Source organism: Talpa europaea (assembly GCF_964194135.1).
Source record: "Talpa europaea genome assembly, chromosome: 15".
NCBI lineage: Eukaryota > Metazoa > Chordata > Mammalia > Eulipotyphla > Talpidae > Talpa > Talpa europaea.
This window is the reverse complement of record NC_140083.1, coordinates 41,993,519-42,010,949: the sequence shown is the minus strand read 5'-3', so window position 1 is coordinate 42,010,949 and position 17,431 is coordinate 41,993,519. Positions and strand designations below refer to the sequence as shown.

Genomic DNA, 17,431 nt, shown 5'->3' with positions numbered 1-17,431 from the left:
TGGTGTTTCTTTTAACTGGCCCTTTCAAGGCTGAGTTGCGCATGGGCTAGGGCTTCAATGTAAGAATTTTGAGTTTAGCTCCTAGCTCTATTTAAAATAACATTCACTTGTTTTAAGTTACGTGTGTGTGTGTGTGTGTGTGTGTGTGTGAGAGAGAGAGAGAGAGAGAGAGAGAGAGAGAGAGAGAGAGAGAGAGAGAGAGAGAGGAAGAGAGAGAGAGAATATTCCACCTGTTTAATGCCTGCTATTATGAAGGGGTAGGAGGGAAATAGGTACATAGAAAGATCACTCAAACTGTACTGAAGGGTATAAAATGAAAAAATTTTTCCTAACCTCCTCCTCCTAGGCTAAGATAATTTCCTTAAACATATTTACACAAATGTTTACAGAATCCAGGTATTAATATAAATCTCTGTATCTGCATAGTCTCTGCATTGACATTCTTTAAAATCGCTACCTCGTGTTCCAGTGTCGATATGGGGTTTTCATTTAATTGTTCTTCTAGTGGTAGACCTCTAGGGTATCTCCAGCTTTCCCATCCCCAGCCCCATTATAAACATGAATTGGGATTCCTTTAAAAACTCATGATGGAAAGGATAGTGATGGGTCATCTAAAAAAAAAAAATAACTGGCCTTAATTTTGGTGAAGAAAGCCTGTGTTTTTTGCCTTCTTGGTTACTGGCCATTACTCGAGCTGTGAGAGGTGGTTCAGTCTTCTTCCTGTCCACTGCTTGACCACATGCCTGTCCTCCTCCACATGATGTGAAGGGTGGGGCTTCCTCCGAGGGGCAGCTCATCTCTGCACAGCTGTCCTCCCCAGGAAGAAAGATCTATCTGAGTCATTCACTTGCACAGACTATTTTTAGTTAAGTGAAACAGTTTTTCTTGTAAGAATTGCTGTTTCTCTGCCCACGATGACACTTGAACCCTTGCTGGCTGCTTCCAGCCTTGGACGGGGGCCAGCTTCCTAATGGAATGTGAGCAATCTCAGTGTTAATCAAGATTTACAGCCCACCCCACACTGGATTTGCAAACCTTCCAGGCGAACAACAGCGGCTCTAAGATGAAGTGCAGGGCCCTGGCTCTGGGTCTCTTCCCAGTCTCCCTGCTGCCCGGGCCCAGCCCCTGAACCGCAGGCTTCACCTGGAATCATTTTATCAGCTAAGCCACGGTGCACATGTTCTTGCCAAAGAATCATTTTCATTTCGGACTCATTTTAGGAAATGAGGGTGTCTGTCAGAGGTGTTCTTCATTTCTAGAATCTCAGAGAGTTAATTTTCCCCTGGGAAAACCGCATGTGGGAAATGCTTTATTTACCCTGATGTGAGAAATACCAGGAATGAACAGCTCTGCCAGAGTAGCCCTTGCTTCTCCGCAGAATCCATGTGAAAACCCAGAGGTGACTTGTGCTCTTATTAATGTAAATATTTTTTACTTGGGTTTCATGATGCTGTGGACACACTGCATATATGGGCTTTGGCACAGGAAAGACATAATTTAGCAGCAGATTTAAAAGGTAGTCTGGAGTGCTTCTAATTACTGTTTGCTCAGTTGGCCACTGCTACTGAGCGGACTTAAGCAACGTTGTGGGTAGGGGATGCAATGTTCATATTACATTTGCCCACACAGATCAGATTCAAAGTGATGGAGAGGATGGCTGGTGGGATCATGTGTGGATGGATTGTGTTGAATTTGAACTTTAGAATTGAGGCTTTTGGGGGCCTCCTCGGTGGCGCAGCGGTTGAGCACTGGGTTGCGAGGCTGCCCGCAGCCTCTGCAGCGCTGGTTCGATCCCCGGCCGCTCGCCGGCCACCGGAGGAGGGTCCCACATGGCGCGCAGATCTCTCCTGCCGCCCGCTTCTCCCCTCAGCAGTGTACCTCGGTCCTTCTGCCTGCTCTGCTCCCCGCTCTGGCTCTGGTGAATTCTCACACCCTCCGGTGCTTCTGGCTGTACCCAGTGCTTGTATAAATAAATAAATAAATTAAAAAAAAAAAAAGAATTGAGGCTTTTGGAATGGGCAATTTTTACACATCACGCATGGACATGAATTATGTGCCTGTCCAAAATCAATCCTACGGTGTGGTTGTAGGGTAACTGGTAACTGAAGATTGATCAGACTTGTACCCATTGGCCTCTGTCATCTGAGATCTTGATTGTGTTAATGCAGGAGATGTTGGGAACGTGGGTATGGGGTACATGTAACAGATGGTGGACACCGGAGTATGGTGTGGGCATGTATAAGTACGCACCTGTGCCTAAGAGGTCAGGGATATAAGGGTGGCATCACTCAGAGGCAGAGCACAGCTGAAGAAGAGACCACAAGAGAATGCCAGAGAGATGATCTCAGCCCGTGTTCTCAGTCCTGCCTGCAGATTAGTGTCACCTGGAGAACTTTTACAGGAAACACTGTCATCCCACCCATTGAGACCATGTTACTAGAAGAGAAGAGTACTAGTTTTAGAAAGCTCCCACACAGTTCTGATGTGTATTAAGGGTTAAGGTGAAATGACTGATTAAACCAGCTCAGGGTTGGGTTTTACTTGTTCTAGAGGCTGGTCCAAGATTCAGGTCCTGTGTCCCCTCTGGTCTCTCTGTTAATGCTGCTCTTAGATTTGTCTGTTGTGTTTATATCTGTTTTATTTATTGATGCCTCCTCATTCTTCAGGTGATGTTGCTGCCTCCAAGAGGCCTTTTTTGGCTCCTCACACTCCGCACGCATCCTATCTGGGTAAGAAGCCCTTGACCTTTGAACAGCATCCAATTGACAGTTCCCCTTGGACTATCAGCTCCAAGAGGACAGGGTCCCAAGTTGAAGATCCTTAACTTTCTACCCATCATTCCACATGGGCTGCTAAAAAGGATCCAACCCTATAAATTGGTTTGTCAGAAAAGAAATGATGCATTTTTGCTTGAAAAACAGAAAAAACATGTCATGACTTTTCTGACAACCCAATACTAACTTTTGAGAATTGCATCTGAAAATTTAAAGTTATTTCTCATCTGTCTGTTGCCTGCTGTACTTAGGTAAAGATCTCATACTCAGTGATGTCCTACCCCTGCCTTCCTGGGGAGAACTTTTTGGCTAAAAAGAAAAAAGTTTATAATTAGGTTTCTGATGACAAAATAATGAAAACAAAATTTCAGTGATGTTGTATATTGCTCGAAGTATATTTAACATCCAGGGCTCGGATAGCCTACTTAGAAGAGTATTTCGCCTAAATGAAAAGGTGTGGCATTACCTTATGACAGAAAGTTTTTTCATGGACTTAACTATTTCCAGTATCATATTGTATAGATAACCAAGCATCCCTACTCCATAAGTGTAGCTGAATTAAATTCCTTGACTTTTTATTAATATGTTAAAGTCTTAGAGTGTTTTCAGTCAACTAAAAAAAAAGTGTCAATTCTCCATCATCACAGTTTGCACAGTCATGCTTGATTAGCTTCTTATTTTTCTTTGTAACATGGCTTTGGGTGTGTGGTATTCATGCTTACACTTGTAGCCATAACAGAATAGTCCCAGAAGATTGCAGCCAGTATCTCCTTAGCTTACAAGGGGCAGGAGACTCCAAGTAGAGGGGGCAGAAGGCAGCTATTTTCCTTGTTTGGAAAATTCTGAGTTACAAGTTTTTGAGTCAAGACTGCAAACCAGGCTGTGTTATAGGGATAAGATGGTGTGATGGTGTTGTGGACAGGAGGGAGTAATGACTAGAGTGTGTGAAAACATTTTCAAGTCTTAATAAGACTTTGCAGGTTCATGCTTTTTTATTGGGAGTCTGAATCTCAGGTAAGTGGCAGTGTGGTAGCACAGAACTGAAACTACTGTTTATCAGGAGACATCTTCTTAAGCCAAATATTCTTAAAAATTTCAGAAGACATCTGTAGAGCAAAAGAGACACTAACCAAAACAAAGAGACACCCTACTGATTGGGAGAAAATTTTTGCACACAATACGAATGATAAGGGACTGATCCGCAAAGATGGACAAAGAGCTGACAGAACTCAACAAAAACAAAGTAAATAACCCAGTCAAAAAATGGGCAGAAGAGCTAAAAAGATACTTCTTCAAAGAGGAAATGCAAATAGCCAACAGGCATATGAAAATATCGCATCACTTGTAATCAGGGAAATGCAAATCAAAACCACAATGCAATACCATCTTACACCAGTGAGAATGGCACATATTAAAAAATTAGCAACTACAAATGTGGCGAGGATGTGGAGAAAAAGAGGAACTCTTCTACACTATTGGTGGGAATGCAAGTTGGTCCAACCACTAGGGAAAGATGTATGGAGGTTTCTCAAACTGCTGAAATGGAGTTTCCATATGATCCAGCAATTCCCCTGCTGGGTATCTACCTAAAGGACACAAAAATATTAATTCAAAAGGACACCTGCACCCCAATATTTATGGCAGCACTATTTACAATAGTTAAGCTATGGAAACAACCCAAATGCCCCCAAATAGATCATTAGATCAAGAAGATGTGGTATAGATATGCAATCAAAAAAGATAAACTCATGCCATTCACAGCAACATGGATAGAGCTGGAAGGACTAATGCTCAGTGAAATAAGCCAGAAAGAAAAAGAAAAATACCAGATAATTTCATTTATAGGAGCAATGTTGGGGATCCAAATAAGGTATGAGGGAAAAAAATAATTATAATAAAGTAAAAATCAAAATCAACAGGCAACTATAAACCAGAGACATTCTGTGGGGGCTGGGGAGGAGGCAGTTGGATCAAAACAGAGGAGGAAAGAGCACAAGGGACTATGGTACACGGGTGAATTGGTGGTGGGAATTTCACGCTACTATACCTGAGGTGATAAAGCATACATTGTATAAAAATGAAGAATAATGTAATATATATATCAAATAATAATAAAGAAATTCAGAAGACAGCAATGTCATTTAACTGAAAATAAGTGTAAAGCAATTTTGATTATATTATGGAATAAAACACCAAGTTTGCATAAATTTTTTTTAAGATCAAATATGAACATTTAAAGAATTACCACTGTCTCTCCTTTGCTGCTATTTGGATGAAAAGTTGACACACCACTAGAAGAACTTGATAATGAACCAATTTCTATTATGCAATCTAAAAGACTCAGCATGGACATTCTGGAAGATACGAGAAGGGGAAGGAGGAAGAGTTTGTTAAATATGTAAGGCACAATGTTTGGCATTTGAGCCCATTTGTGGTATTGAATCTTTATAATTATCCTGCCCACTCGAACTTACTCAAACCATTTTTCACCTGTCAGGAAGTAGGTATGTACCTATCTGCTGGACAGCAGAGACAAGATCTGAAACCAGGTGTGTCTGATTCCATGGTTTTCATATTTTTCCATCAAACATGAGCTCTTAGGTTACAAGAGTGGATACATCTCCAGGGGACACTTATTAACTCTGATACATACCATATTGGTACAAGTGGGTTGACTTTAGCATTTCCGTAAGAAGATTTAGCTTCCCAATAAGAGGTATTAGGTTTCCAAACACAAATAAGTCAATATTTATAAACATCTGTGAAGCAGTTCAAAACATTTCCTTATAAAGTGCTGACTTTAAAGTGGCAGGTTATTGCAATGAACCTCAGAAAATTCCGGTTTATTGTCATGATTTGAAAGGGAGATAGTGAAGAGTCAGCAATGGCTGTTTTTGATCAAAAAGACATAGACCATCAAGCTAGATTTGTGGTCTCTCAGATATGTACTTGACTTGGGGCAAGTAGCTGCCAGCTTGCACGTCACCTGGCAGTTCTTCGCTTCGAGAATCAGGAATCTGCTACTGTAATTCTGTGATCTTGGGTGAGTCACCTGACCTGGAAACAAAGTCATTTGATTGTTGTTTGAAAAATTAAATATCTCAAGTCACTTAGAGCAATGCATGGGGCAACATTAGCACTCAGTAAATGTTTAGCTGTTCTCAGTGAACAAGTGCTACATGCTTCATCACTCCATGATCCTCCTCGTAGGTAGTGACCCAAGAAAAATGAAAACCTGTGACTATGTAAGACTGCTGAGTTAAAATTTATAGCAGTCTTATTCATACTAGCTAAAACTTGGAAACTCCTTCGATGCCCATCCACTGGTCAGTAGATCAATTGTAGTTCATCCATACAATGGAATACTATACTGCACTAAAAAGAAGCATATTACTGATATAAACAGCATGATAAATTTCAGAAGCATTATGTCAAGTAAAAGAAGCCAGACAGGAAAGACTGTTTCCATTCATAGAGAATGTTCTATAAAGGGAAAACTATGGAGACAGAAAACATCATCATCTCCGATGGCTGGAAGATAGCAGAGGCGACTGATGCAGACAGGCTAGAGGGAACTTTTCTGTTGATGAAAATACTCTGGGTCTTCATTGTGGTTGTGGTGATAGATTTTATGCATTTGTCAGGTTGCATCACACTTAAAAAGGGTGAATTTTTATTGTGTATAAGTTAAACCTTGTAAGTCTGATTTTTAAAAAAAAACCTGCTGACCAGTGAACCATGGAGAAAAAAGAAGCTGAAAACAGTATAGAGTCAGAAGTTGCAGAAACTGTGACTTCTGCAGTTTCGGTGAGTAGACTATGTCAGACTATGTCACCATAGTCTCTTGTGCTCTTCCCTCCCCTGTTATGGCCCCTCCCCCTCCCCTGCTGGATGTCTCGCATTTATAGTTTGCCTGCTAGTGTTGTCTTCCTTTGTTTTTCTGATCCCTTATTTTATTTCCCAATTTTCTGCCTATAAATGAAACCATCTGATATTTTCTATTTCCTTCTGACTTATTTCACTGAGCATCATCCCTTCCCCTGCTGGGTTCTTATCTGTTCCTGGCCTCTAAACTTTCAAGTGTTCTGTGACCTTTTCCCCATCTCAGCTCCTCCTAAGGTCATTTCCAGGACCTTAAACATCATCTAATTGTCTAATTGATGACAAGTGTCCCTTGTCCCTTAGGAGCCTGTGTTACCACTTGGCCTGGTTGTTTAATAGACATCTCCAACTTAACATGCACAAAACTAAGTCTTGGTATGTTTTCTAAACCTACATGTTTTCCATCCAGTGCCTCATTTCAGTGGTGACTTTACCATTGCTCAACCAAAAACCTGGACCTCCCTGGTGGTCTAGGGGTTAAGTCTCAGCGCTATTACCTCTATGGCCTGAGTTCGAGCCCGTCCAGGGAGCTCTGACCCACATGGCACAGCAGACCTTTCTCCTGTCTCACCCACTGCTCCCCTTAGCAGTGGATTTCAGTCAATCCGTCTGTTCTGCTTCCGACTCTGTCTCTGGTGAATCATCTCATCCTCCACCCCTGCACCTCTGGCCTACACCCAAGTTCTTCTATGCAAAAATAAATACTATTAAAAAAAAAATCTCAACCCACATTTCATGAACAGGAAATTGTTAAAAGGTTGAAATTATGAAGTTTTTTTTTCCTTCTCTGGGCTATTTAAGTGATAGCTCAGCTTCAAAGCATTCTTGAATTCATGTTCTCAAAAGCTAGAATAAGTGTTAATTTTAGGTCCAACAAAACAGGAAAGATAATAAAGAAGCCTATTTTTTGACTTTGTACTCACTGGTAGGGGTTGGGGGTGGCCGTCCCTGTGGCCCCCACCAGGCCTAGTGTCCTTACCCGCATGTGAGCAGATAACAGGCCAGCTCTACTTTTGCTCTTCCACATTGTTGTTCCTCAGATAGGAAGGAAGTGGATACTGCTTGTCACTGTGGTTTTGACTGGTTCATTTGATCACGACCTCAGTGTAGTCTGCTGTGGTCAGTACAATGACCAAGGAGAAAATACCTGGAGCCAGCGCCTCATGGCCCACAGACCCTGGGCTTCACAACTTGATTTGCATATTGGAGCCGCACCAACCCTATTATTTAAACAGCATCTCTAGGGGGCAGGCTGTCAGGGTCATCTTGTCAGAGTTCCCCAGGTTATTATGACACTCTTGATGCTTCTACTGACTCTGGGGAACTATTGTGCTAAAGATAGGAAGCCAAAAGAGAATCAGAGTTTTAAGCATTTGCAAAGCTTGGTGTGGGGGAGGGGGAGATAATCACTTAGCCAGCTGACTCGTATCAAGCCAGAAGTGATTTCAAACTCTCCCTGCTTTCCTCATGGATCTATGCCCCACTTTTTCCTGTCATTCTTAGTGAATCATCTTGCTTCTTAGAGAAGAAACAGAAACATTTTTTTTTTTATTATTTTTATTTATTTTTGCATCGAAGAACTGGGGTATAGGCCAGAGGTACGGGAGGTGAGAGGATTCCCCAGAGACAGAGTGGGGAGCAGAACAGGCGGATTGACTGAAAAATTACTGCAGAGGGGAGCATTTGGCAAGACAGGAGAGGTCTGCTGCACCATGTGGGTCGGCTCCCTGGCAGGGAATTGAACTCAGGCTGTAGTGATGATAGCACTAAGACTTAACCCCTAGGCCACCAAGAAATGGAAACATTTAAGGGTTTTGTGTGTGTGTGTGTGTGTGTGTGTGTATACACAAACCTTGTGTGAACACTCCAAGTCTGAAATTTCTAGAAGCTTCCACGTGGTGGTATCACAGGGAGTTGGAAGTATGAACAAGGAGTTCAAAAAACACATCTGAAATGAAGCGTGGAATTTGGAAACTTTAGTCTAAAGGTATCAGCAAATGATATGGGAGAGATTACAGAGGCGTGGATGTGGATGGAAATAAGGGGCCATCAAGGAGAGGCACCAAGAGATAAGACCAGAGTGAAGGAAGAATGTCCAAGAGGAGGCAGAGGCAGGAAAGCCTTCAATCAAAGTCATGGTGAGTGGTGTCAAAAATCATTGTGATGTGGAAGAAAAAATGTAAAATGGTCACTAGATTCAGAGTGCACACAAGTGTGTCAGGAGGTTCCTGGCTGGTACGGTGGAGGGGTGCCTACGGGGCTGAGTTCTGGAAGTAGGAAAAGGGCTTGGGACTATGTTGCAATGCAACTGAGTCAGTGATAAAGGCCAATAAACATTTTCCTTTTTGTGATAGCCTCTTATCTTTGTCTTATTTTTATTACCAAAACAGTATGTACACATTGTAAAAGTTTTAAACATTCACGACTATGACCAAGATTAGCCTCCATAATCTTAGTCCCTCATACGTAATCACTATTAATAATTTGATGTCTATCCTTTGAGATTTCTCTGTGCACATGCTCTCATGCTGCACACACTCATGCACATTCACTGTATGAAACGTGGGTTTATTGCTGTGCCGTCTGCTCAGACTTGTATTTTTCAAAATATACAGGTTTGAGACCTGTATATCTCAAACATTTCACTGCATAAAGCAGATATACACTATTGTGCTGTGGTGTGTTCTCTGGATATTTGCATTTTATTTAGTCATTTTGGCTTGCCTTTTTTTTTTTTTTTATCTTGTCGATGAACTGGGGTATAGGCCAAAGGTATGAGGGGGTGTGAGAGGACTCACAAGAGACAGAGTGGGGAGCAGAACAGGCAGATCTGCTGAAATACACTGTTGAGGGGAGCAGCGGGCGAGACAGGAAGGGTCTGCTGAGCCCTGTGGGTATCTCCCTGGCCGGGGATCGAACTCAGACTGCAGTGGTGATAGCGCTGAGACTTAAACCCCTAGGCTACCAGGGCAGCCCCAATTTAAAACAGTTGATCCTGGAACAAGTCTCAGGATTATTGCTCACTCCCTCGTAGAGAAACTCTGATTTAAGTGTCATTTGTATTATCAATGTAATTAGCATGTTTAATGCATATTTTGGGGAAATTTAAATACCTTGAATCTCTAAGGTGATTTAGCTATCATCATATAATCAGTTTATTTTAAAATCTCAATGAATTACTTTGTGGTATTTTCCAGAGTAGAAATGCCTGAGTCTCCTTAGCTGCTTCTGGCTAGTTGGAGAATAATCACCTGATCAAAGCCCCTGATGGGATTCTAAATGCAATGGCCTTCCAACCCATTAAATAAAGCACTCCCCAGTCAGGATGTAGTGCTCTAGTTTGGCTCTGCCTGCCTCCCTCCAGCACTACCCTGCCCTCTGGGGAGAACAGTAGGAGGCTCTTAGAAGCTGGCACCTGTGCTAGAATTTCAAGTTACAGAATCAAAGCGTAATGAATGAAGAGGCCCAAGGAGCTGGCTATTTTCCTGTGGAGCAAATGGCATGGGTGTGCTCCTTATATCGTATTCACATAGCTGAGAAGTGCTGTGGTCACAGGACTAGCAGGGTGACTGGAGTCCTTTGCATCCTGGGGACCAGCGAGGAGGGTTTTTTTTTTTTGCAAGGACTGGGGTATAGCCTTAGGTGGGGGAGGAGGGGCTGAGAGGATTCACCAGAGACAGAGTGGGGAGCAGAACACATGATCTACTGAAATCCACTGCTGAGTGGAGCAGCGGCAAGACAGAAGTCTGCTGCACCAGAACAAGTCCTCTGCTGCTTCCTGGTGGGGGATTGAACTCAGGCCCTAGTGGTGATAGCTCTGAGACTTCACCCCTATGCCAGTACCACCAGGGAGGCCTCTTGGCTGCACTTCTTTAGAAAGAGGTTCCCGGGGGTCAGATACTTCCTGGTATGATCCTCCCTCCCCACCCAGCCCCCCCACATTCCCTCCAACAGTCATCAATTCATAGCACATCCCAGCATTCTCAGCATTAGGGTGACCGTCATCACTGCCAGCCCTCCAGCAGAAGCCAGTTGACTGGGGATGTATCTGGGCGCCCCACACCAGAGGCCATTGGCCTGTTGCAGAGTGAAAAAGGGAAAGGGTAAGGCTTTTGCTTCTAAGGTTGCACTTGACCTTCATCTCTGTTCCCTCCAATCCCCAGAACAATGGCGAGTGGCCCAAATCGAACTGAAATCACCTAATAGGTATTTGATTCTCTTTAGCCTAAAATAACATCCTGGACTATTGGAGCTATTAGTCTGATTATACATCCACTTTGCTAATGAACTTTTGTTAAAATCAACAGTCAATAAACTGCCATCAGCATTTTTATTTCTTCACAGGCCCTGGAGCCATATGCCTTTTTAAAAAAAGAAAAGGACTTCAAAAAGGGCCAAACAGGACATTTTTTTTCTCTCTCAGTTTTCAGTATGTATAGCTACTATTTACCTGTTGTTTACAATGCAGCTACCATGCTCAACACTTCCCAAGCCAGCATTCATTTCATCTTCAAAGCTATCCTGAGAGGAAGTGCTGTGGTCCCATTTTTCTGGGGCAGGCACCGAGACATAGGGAGCTGGAAAGCTGCCCGAGCTGATGGTGTTAGGAAATGATAGTCTGGGTTTGTATTCAGGCTGCCTGGCTCCAGCGACCAACCATGTAGAGTGCGTGCATGCATTTGGTCATCCTCAGTCAGTTCATGATCCAGTGCTCAAGGTTGTCCAAGCTCTCAGCCTGTGGGACTCAGCTACTATCGAGATTAAAGCTTTGCCCTCATGGAACTCTTACAATATATAGGAAAGTAATTGTTACGTGCTGAAGAGCAGTGCAGTGGGGAAAGTTAGCAGAGGATGGTGGCTCTCATTGGAATGGTTTGAGATTTCAGGAGCAGCCTCTCTGAAGCAGAGATATTTGATCAGAGACCTGAATGATGCAAGAGAACAAGTCCTCTGAGGTCAGCAGGCCATGTCCTTTGTGCTTAAAGCATAATCTTTGGACTCCTGGGCTCAAATTCCAGTCCTTCTGCTGATATGCTATATGGCTTCAGGCAAAATTCTTGACCTATCTGTGCCTTTATGGGTGTTATAAAAGTTGTGATAATATTTATCTTGACCCTATTGGGCTATTAAAAGAGTAAAATGGGTTCATATACACAAAGAACTAAATATAAAACAGGCAGTAGAGATGATAAGCACTTTAAGTGTTAGCTGTTTTTGAGGCCATATGGAGAACGTGAGAAGCAGCTGGTTTCTGGGTATATTTTGAAAGTTCAGCTGACTGGATTTACTATGGCGTTGATTGTGGAGATGTTAGGGAATGGAGCCAGGGGTAACTCCAATAATTTTGGTCTGATTAACTTGGGGGGACATGGGGGCCATTTACTGAGATGGGGAAGATACAAAGCAAGACTTTTATGGGAGAAGAGACATAGTGGAGAATCAAAGAATTTGATTTGGACATGTTAAGGTGGAAATGCTTTGGCCTCCCTGGTGGTGCAGAGATTAAAGTCAGCACTGTCAAGCCATCACCAGCCACTGTGGCCTGAGTTCAATCCCCAGCCAGGGAGCTGACACATGGTGCAGGAGACTTCTCCTGTCTCGCCTGCTGCTCTCCTTAGCAGTGGATTTTAGTCAATCTGCCTGTACTGCTCCCCACTCTGTCTCTGGGGAATCCTCTCATCTCTGTACCTTGGCCTACACCCCAGTTGTTATATGCATAAATAAAATAAATCTTTAAAAAAAATGAAGATGCTTTTTGATAAATTCATGTTTTGTATATGTTCACTGTAGAAAATTTGGACAAGTTTTAAGAAGAAAATAATTGCATATGACATTCTACTTACTGCTCTCTTTTGCTTAAATTTATTTGTACCCCCCAAAAAATTTTACATCATACCGGGCATAATTGATCTTTTTGTCTCTTGTCCATTCTTTCCAGTTTACTGGACAGTGGTTCGTGGCAAGGAGGGAAAGCAGGCTATAGACAAGGTGATGAAAGCCCTAACACCGTGAGAGACCCATCCATCTGCTCCCCACTGCAAACAATGTTAGGAGTGAGACCTCTGGGGGTCTGCCTAAGGAGAGTAGGGCAAGTAGCAGAGGCTGTGTCAGTTCATTTAAGAACTGATTCCCCCAGATTCTGCTGCCCGGTGAAGCTTAACCTTCAACCATTAGCAGATTTTTAAAAATTACCATATTGTACAATATGGTACAAGATTTATTTATTTATGCATACAAGAGCTAGGGTACAGGCCAGAGATGCAGGGGGTGAGAGGATTCACCAGAGACAAAGTGGGGAACAGAACAGGCAGACTGACTGAAATACACTGCTGAGAGAAGCAGCGGGCAAGACAGGAGAGGTCTGCTGTGCTGTGTGGGTTTCTTCCTGGCTGGCCAGGGATCGAACTTGTGCTGCAGAGGCTGCGGATTGTTTCATAGTGTGGTGCTTAACCCCTTGCGCCACCAGGGAGGTCCCATTGCCACCCTTTTTAAGTGTGCAATTGAGGGGCTATCAGTAGGTTACACTGTTGTGCTGCGTTCACCCCCTTTCACTTCTGGAACTTTCTTATCTTGCAAAAACTGAAACTCTCTGCCCATCAAACAACCTGCCTGCCCTTTCCTCTCTTTTGGCTTTCTCTCTGTCTCTATCAATTTTACTGCTCCAGGGACTTTGTAGAATTGTCAGTATTTGTCCTTTTGTGACTAGCTTATTTCACTTAGAATAATGTCCTTAGGATGCATTTGGTTGTAAAGCGTCAGAATTTGCTTTTAAAACTTAAAAGCTGTGTGGAGGTTCCTCCAAATACTGAAAATGGAGCTGCCATATGACTCAGCAATCCCGTTCCTAGGAATCTACCCAAAGGACACAAAAACATTTATTCAAAAGGAAACCTGCACCCCTATGTTTACTGCAGTACTATTTGCTATAGGTAAGATATGGAAACAACCCAAATGCCCCAAAATAGATGACTGGATCAAGATGTGGTCTATATACACAGTGGAATACTACTCAGCAATCAAAAAAAGATAAACTCATACCATTCGCAGCAACATGGATGGAGCTGGAAGGGATGAAATTCAGTGAAATAAGCCAGAAGGAAAAAGAAAAATAGCAAATAATTTCGCTTATAGAAGGAATAGAGGGGAATCAAATAAGAGATCAGGAAAAAAATAAAAACAATAATGATAATAATGATAAAAGCAAAATTAGCAGGCAACCATAAATCAGAGACATTTTGTGAAGAAGAGAGATGAAAAGAGATCAAAACAAGAGGAAGAGCACAAGGGATTATGGTGATGGTTCACAGGTGATGTGGTGGGAATTTTATGGGGACTACACAATGTGTAGTGAAAAAAAATTAAATAAGTGAAAAAAATTAAATAAAAAGAAAATAAGACCCTTGGCCCCCCCAAAAAAACCCCTAAATGATAGTCCATTGTATCCTTTGATTATGCATTTATCTGTGTATGGACCCTAGATGGCTTCTACTTGTTGACTATTGTGAATAATGCTGTGATAAACATGGATGTATAAATAATTGTTCAAGTTTCTGCTTTTAATTTTTGTTGGGAATCTACTATATGCAGGTTCATAATGTACTTTTTCACACTGAAAATTTTTCACGTTAAAATTTTGTGTCATATCCTTCTACAAAATTATTTTTTATTACATATTTTTTATTTATACAAGAGCTGGGGTACAGGCCAGAGTCGCAGGAGGGTGAGAAGATTCACCAGAGACAGAACGGGGGAGCAGAACAGGCAAACGGACCTAAAGCACTGCTGAGGGGAGCAGCGGGCAAGGCAGGAGAGGTCTGCCTCGCCATGTGGGATTCTCCCTGGCTGGCCGGGAATTGAACCAGCGCCACGGAGGCTGCGGACAGCTTCACAGTGTGGCACTGAACCACCTGCACCACCAGGGAGGCCCTACAAAATTATTTTAAATAGTTGCATTATATTACTGTATAGCTGTATCCTAACTGATATAAGCAAGAGAGTATTCCCTAAAAATAAGACCATAGGGCATGATTAATATGAATACTTTTGCCAACCTTGGAAATGTATTCCTGCACCTTTGCTAATATTAGGAACTAATAGCTCTTTTCTGTCCATTTGATAATTAAAATGGTATGTCCATTCCTATTTTCCTTTTATGCAAAATTAGGGTTCACTTTCTGGGGTGGAGTTCTGGAGTGGTTTATTCCAGTTCACTTTCTGGAGTGATTTATTTGTAGTGATTTCTGGAGGAAATACTGATTTGGTAAATGTGCAGCTTGTGAGGTCTTCTCTCTGGGACTCTTCCTTTTTCACCTTTCATTCTAAGGTAACTGCAAGCCTGTTTTTGTACCTATGACAGGAGGCTGTTACAGGGTTTTGAGTTCTTTTGCTATTTACTTACATCATTGTTCATTTTTGTACAATGTTTGATTTGTCCCCTCAGGTGCAATCCTCATAAAATTTCCAACCACAAGTCACCTGTAAACTGTCGGCCCTAGTCCCTTGTGCTTTTCCCTTCCCCCTTGCGACCCCTCTCCCTTCCTTTCCCCTGCTGTATGTCTTAGATCTAGAGTTTGTCTCCAAGGTTTGTCTTTTTTTTTTTCTGACCCCTTATTTGGTTTCCCTATACTCCCCCTATAAGTGAAACCATGTGATATTTTTCTTTTTCCTTCTGGCTTATTTCACTGAGCATCATCCCCTCCAGCTCCATCCATGTTGCTGCAAATGACATGGGTTTGTCTTTTTGATAGCTGAATAGTTTTGGGGGCATTTAGGTTGTTAGTATACCAGATACATTCTTAGTACTTACACTTTCACAGTTCCTTACTTATAATCAAAATTTCAAAAGTGCTGAAAAATTATTTTTGTTATTTATTTGCTCTCTAGCAGATCTGAACTCATTTAATAGAGAAACCTTAGCAACATGAAATTCTATCTTTGTTTCCTCTTAGCAAATTTGTATTTTGGGCTGCAAAATATTGAAGGAATGTGTTAAGTAAGCAGTACTGTCCCAGATTTTGTTGGGGAGCATAGTAATAGATAGCATGTACACGAAAGAGTTATTTTCTTTTTGAATTATAAAACATGATGAATTCTGGAACATAAATGTTTTAGCATCAAAGGTGCTGCCAAATAGAGTGTGGGCCTGTAGGATTTTTGTTCTTCCATTTCTATGTTCTCATACCTCCTAGGCTTCAAAAACTGATTTTGAAATCAGGCCACCTCTGGTTTAAGCATGCAGTTATGACTAAGTGTGCTTTGAGTTTAAAGACAATAGGGATCGAAGTGTGGTGTCTTCTTTCATCCCCAGGACATGCGTAATCACTATAATCTGGGGATGGAAAGGTCAATAACTAGAACCAAATTTCAGCTGAGCTATAACTAACTGCAACCCAGAGTGGTTTTCAACTGGGGACCCCAAGAGTCTTACAAGACCTGAACTAGTCGGACGGAATTGACAGTGATGGACAGTGATGGTTTTCCACAATGTTATTAGAAATTGAGGGTTCACTTTCAAGTGTTTCAAGCTGTTATTGGAACATATTTCTATAACTAACATCACTTGTCTTTTAGAGAACATCATCTGCCTTTGCCATGCTTTTAAAAAATAACACCTAATTGGTCAAATTAGATAAAATCACTCTTCGGTAATATGATTGGGTGTTGTTAACATTATTAAATCTAAAAATACACTTAATGTGGGAAATATGCAGAATGTGGTAAAGGCAGAAATGGAAAAGCTGATTCAAATCACGTGGAATTGCAAGGTGCCCCAGATTGCCAAAAATATTTTGAAAAAACACAAAATGGGAGGACTAGCATTTCCTGATTTCAGGACCAAGTTAATATTTTAATCAAAACATTGTGTTCCTTGGCAATGGATACACATATAGCCCGACAGAATGGAACTGAAACTCCAGTAATAATTCCAAACATCTTCTGTTCTATGGAGTCTTTGGGGCTATAGGTGGGACCTGTTCCTTTTTAAGTTGCTGGAGTGTTAGGCAAAGTCGGGGACAGGCTGGCCACCTCCTTGGTGCCAATATTACCCAAGTATTTGAAGAATATTATTTTGGAGAAATGCTGTATTTTTAGCCTGTTTTATATATGGACATAACGTGCAATACAACATATTTCCAGAAATATGAAAAATCTTACTGTGTAGTAATTAAATTGCATTGTGAGGAACTGAAAAGCACTAGTAACTTTTCTTTTTTAAATTGTTGTTTTTATTTATTTTTTGCGTAGAAGAACTGGGATATAGGCCAGAGATGTGTGTGGGAGGTTGGGGGTGTGGTGAGAGGATTCACCAGAGACAGAAAGTGGAGCAGAATGGGTGGATGTACTGAAAATATACTGCTGAGGGGAGCAGTGGCCGAGACAGGAGAGGTCTGCTACATCATGTGGGTCAGCTCCCTGACTGGGGATCGAACTCAGGCCATAGAGGTGATAGGGCTGAGACTTAACCCCTAGGCCACCAAGGAGGTCCTAGTAACTTTTCTGAAGTGATATACTTTATAATTTATTCTGCCGTTTGTTCATATACTCAGTTATGGAGTATATGTAATATTTCAGGTATTTTTTCAGGTTCTGAGGAAGCTAAGGAAAATAAGACAATGATTTCTCATCCAGGAGCACCTGGATAAATGAGAAGAAAAGCCAGGTGATGACCATACAGTGTGATAAGCATCATGGACACCTATTTTCCCCCCAAATTTACCCTTTATAGTAGCCATTTTTATTCATAGCCAGGATTTTCATTTCTCTTTTTCACATTC

General features: G+C 41.8%; 1 protein-coding gene across 1 annotated transcript in view; it reads left to right on the top strand.

The window, feature by feature from the left end:
• Positions 1-17,431, top strand: part of ANO6 (anoctamin 6) — a gene marked incomplete at both ends in the record, with an annotated part of 209,845 nt that overhangs the window by 47,462 nt on the left and 144,952 nt on the right. Inside the window, one exon of the mRNA XM_084255999.1 lies at positions 2,667-2,729. Coding sequence (XP_084112125.1) covers positions 2,667-2,729 — 63 coding nt within the window. The remainder of the gene's footprint in view (positions 1-2,666; positions 2,730-17,431) is intronic.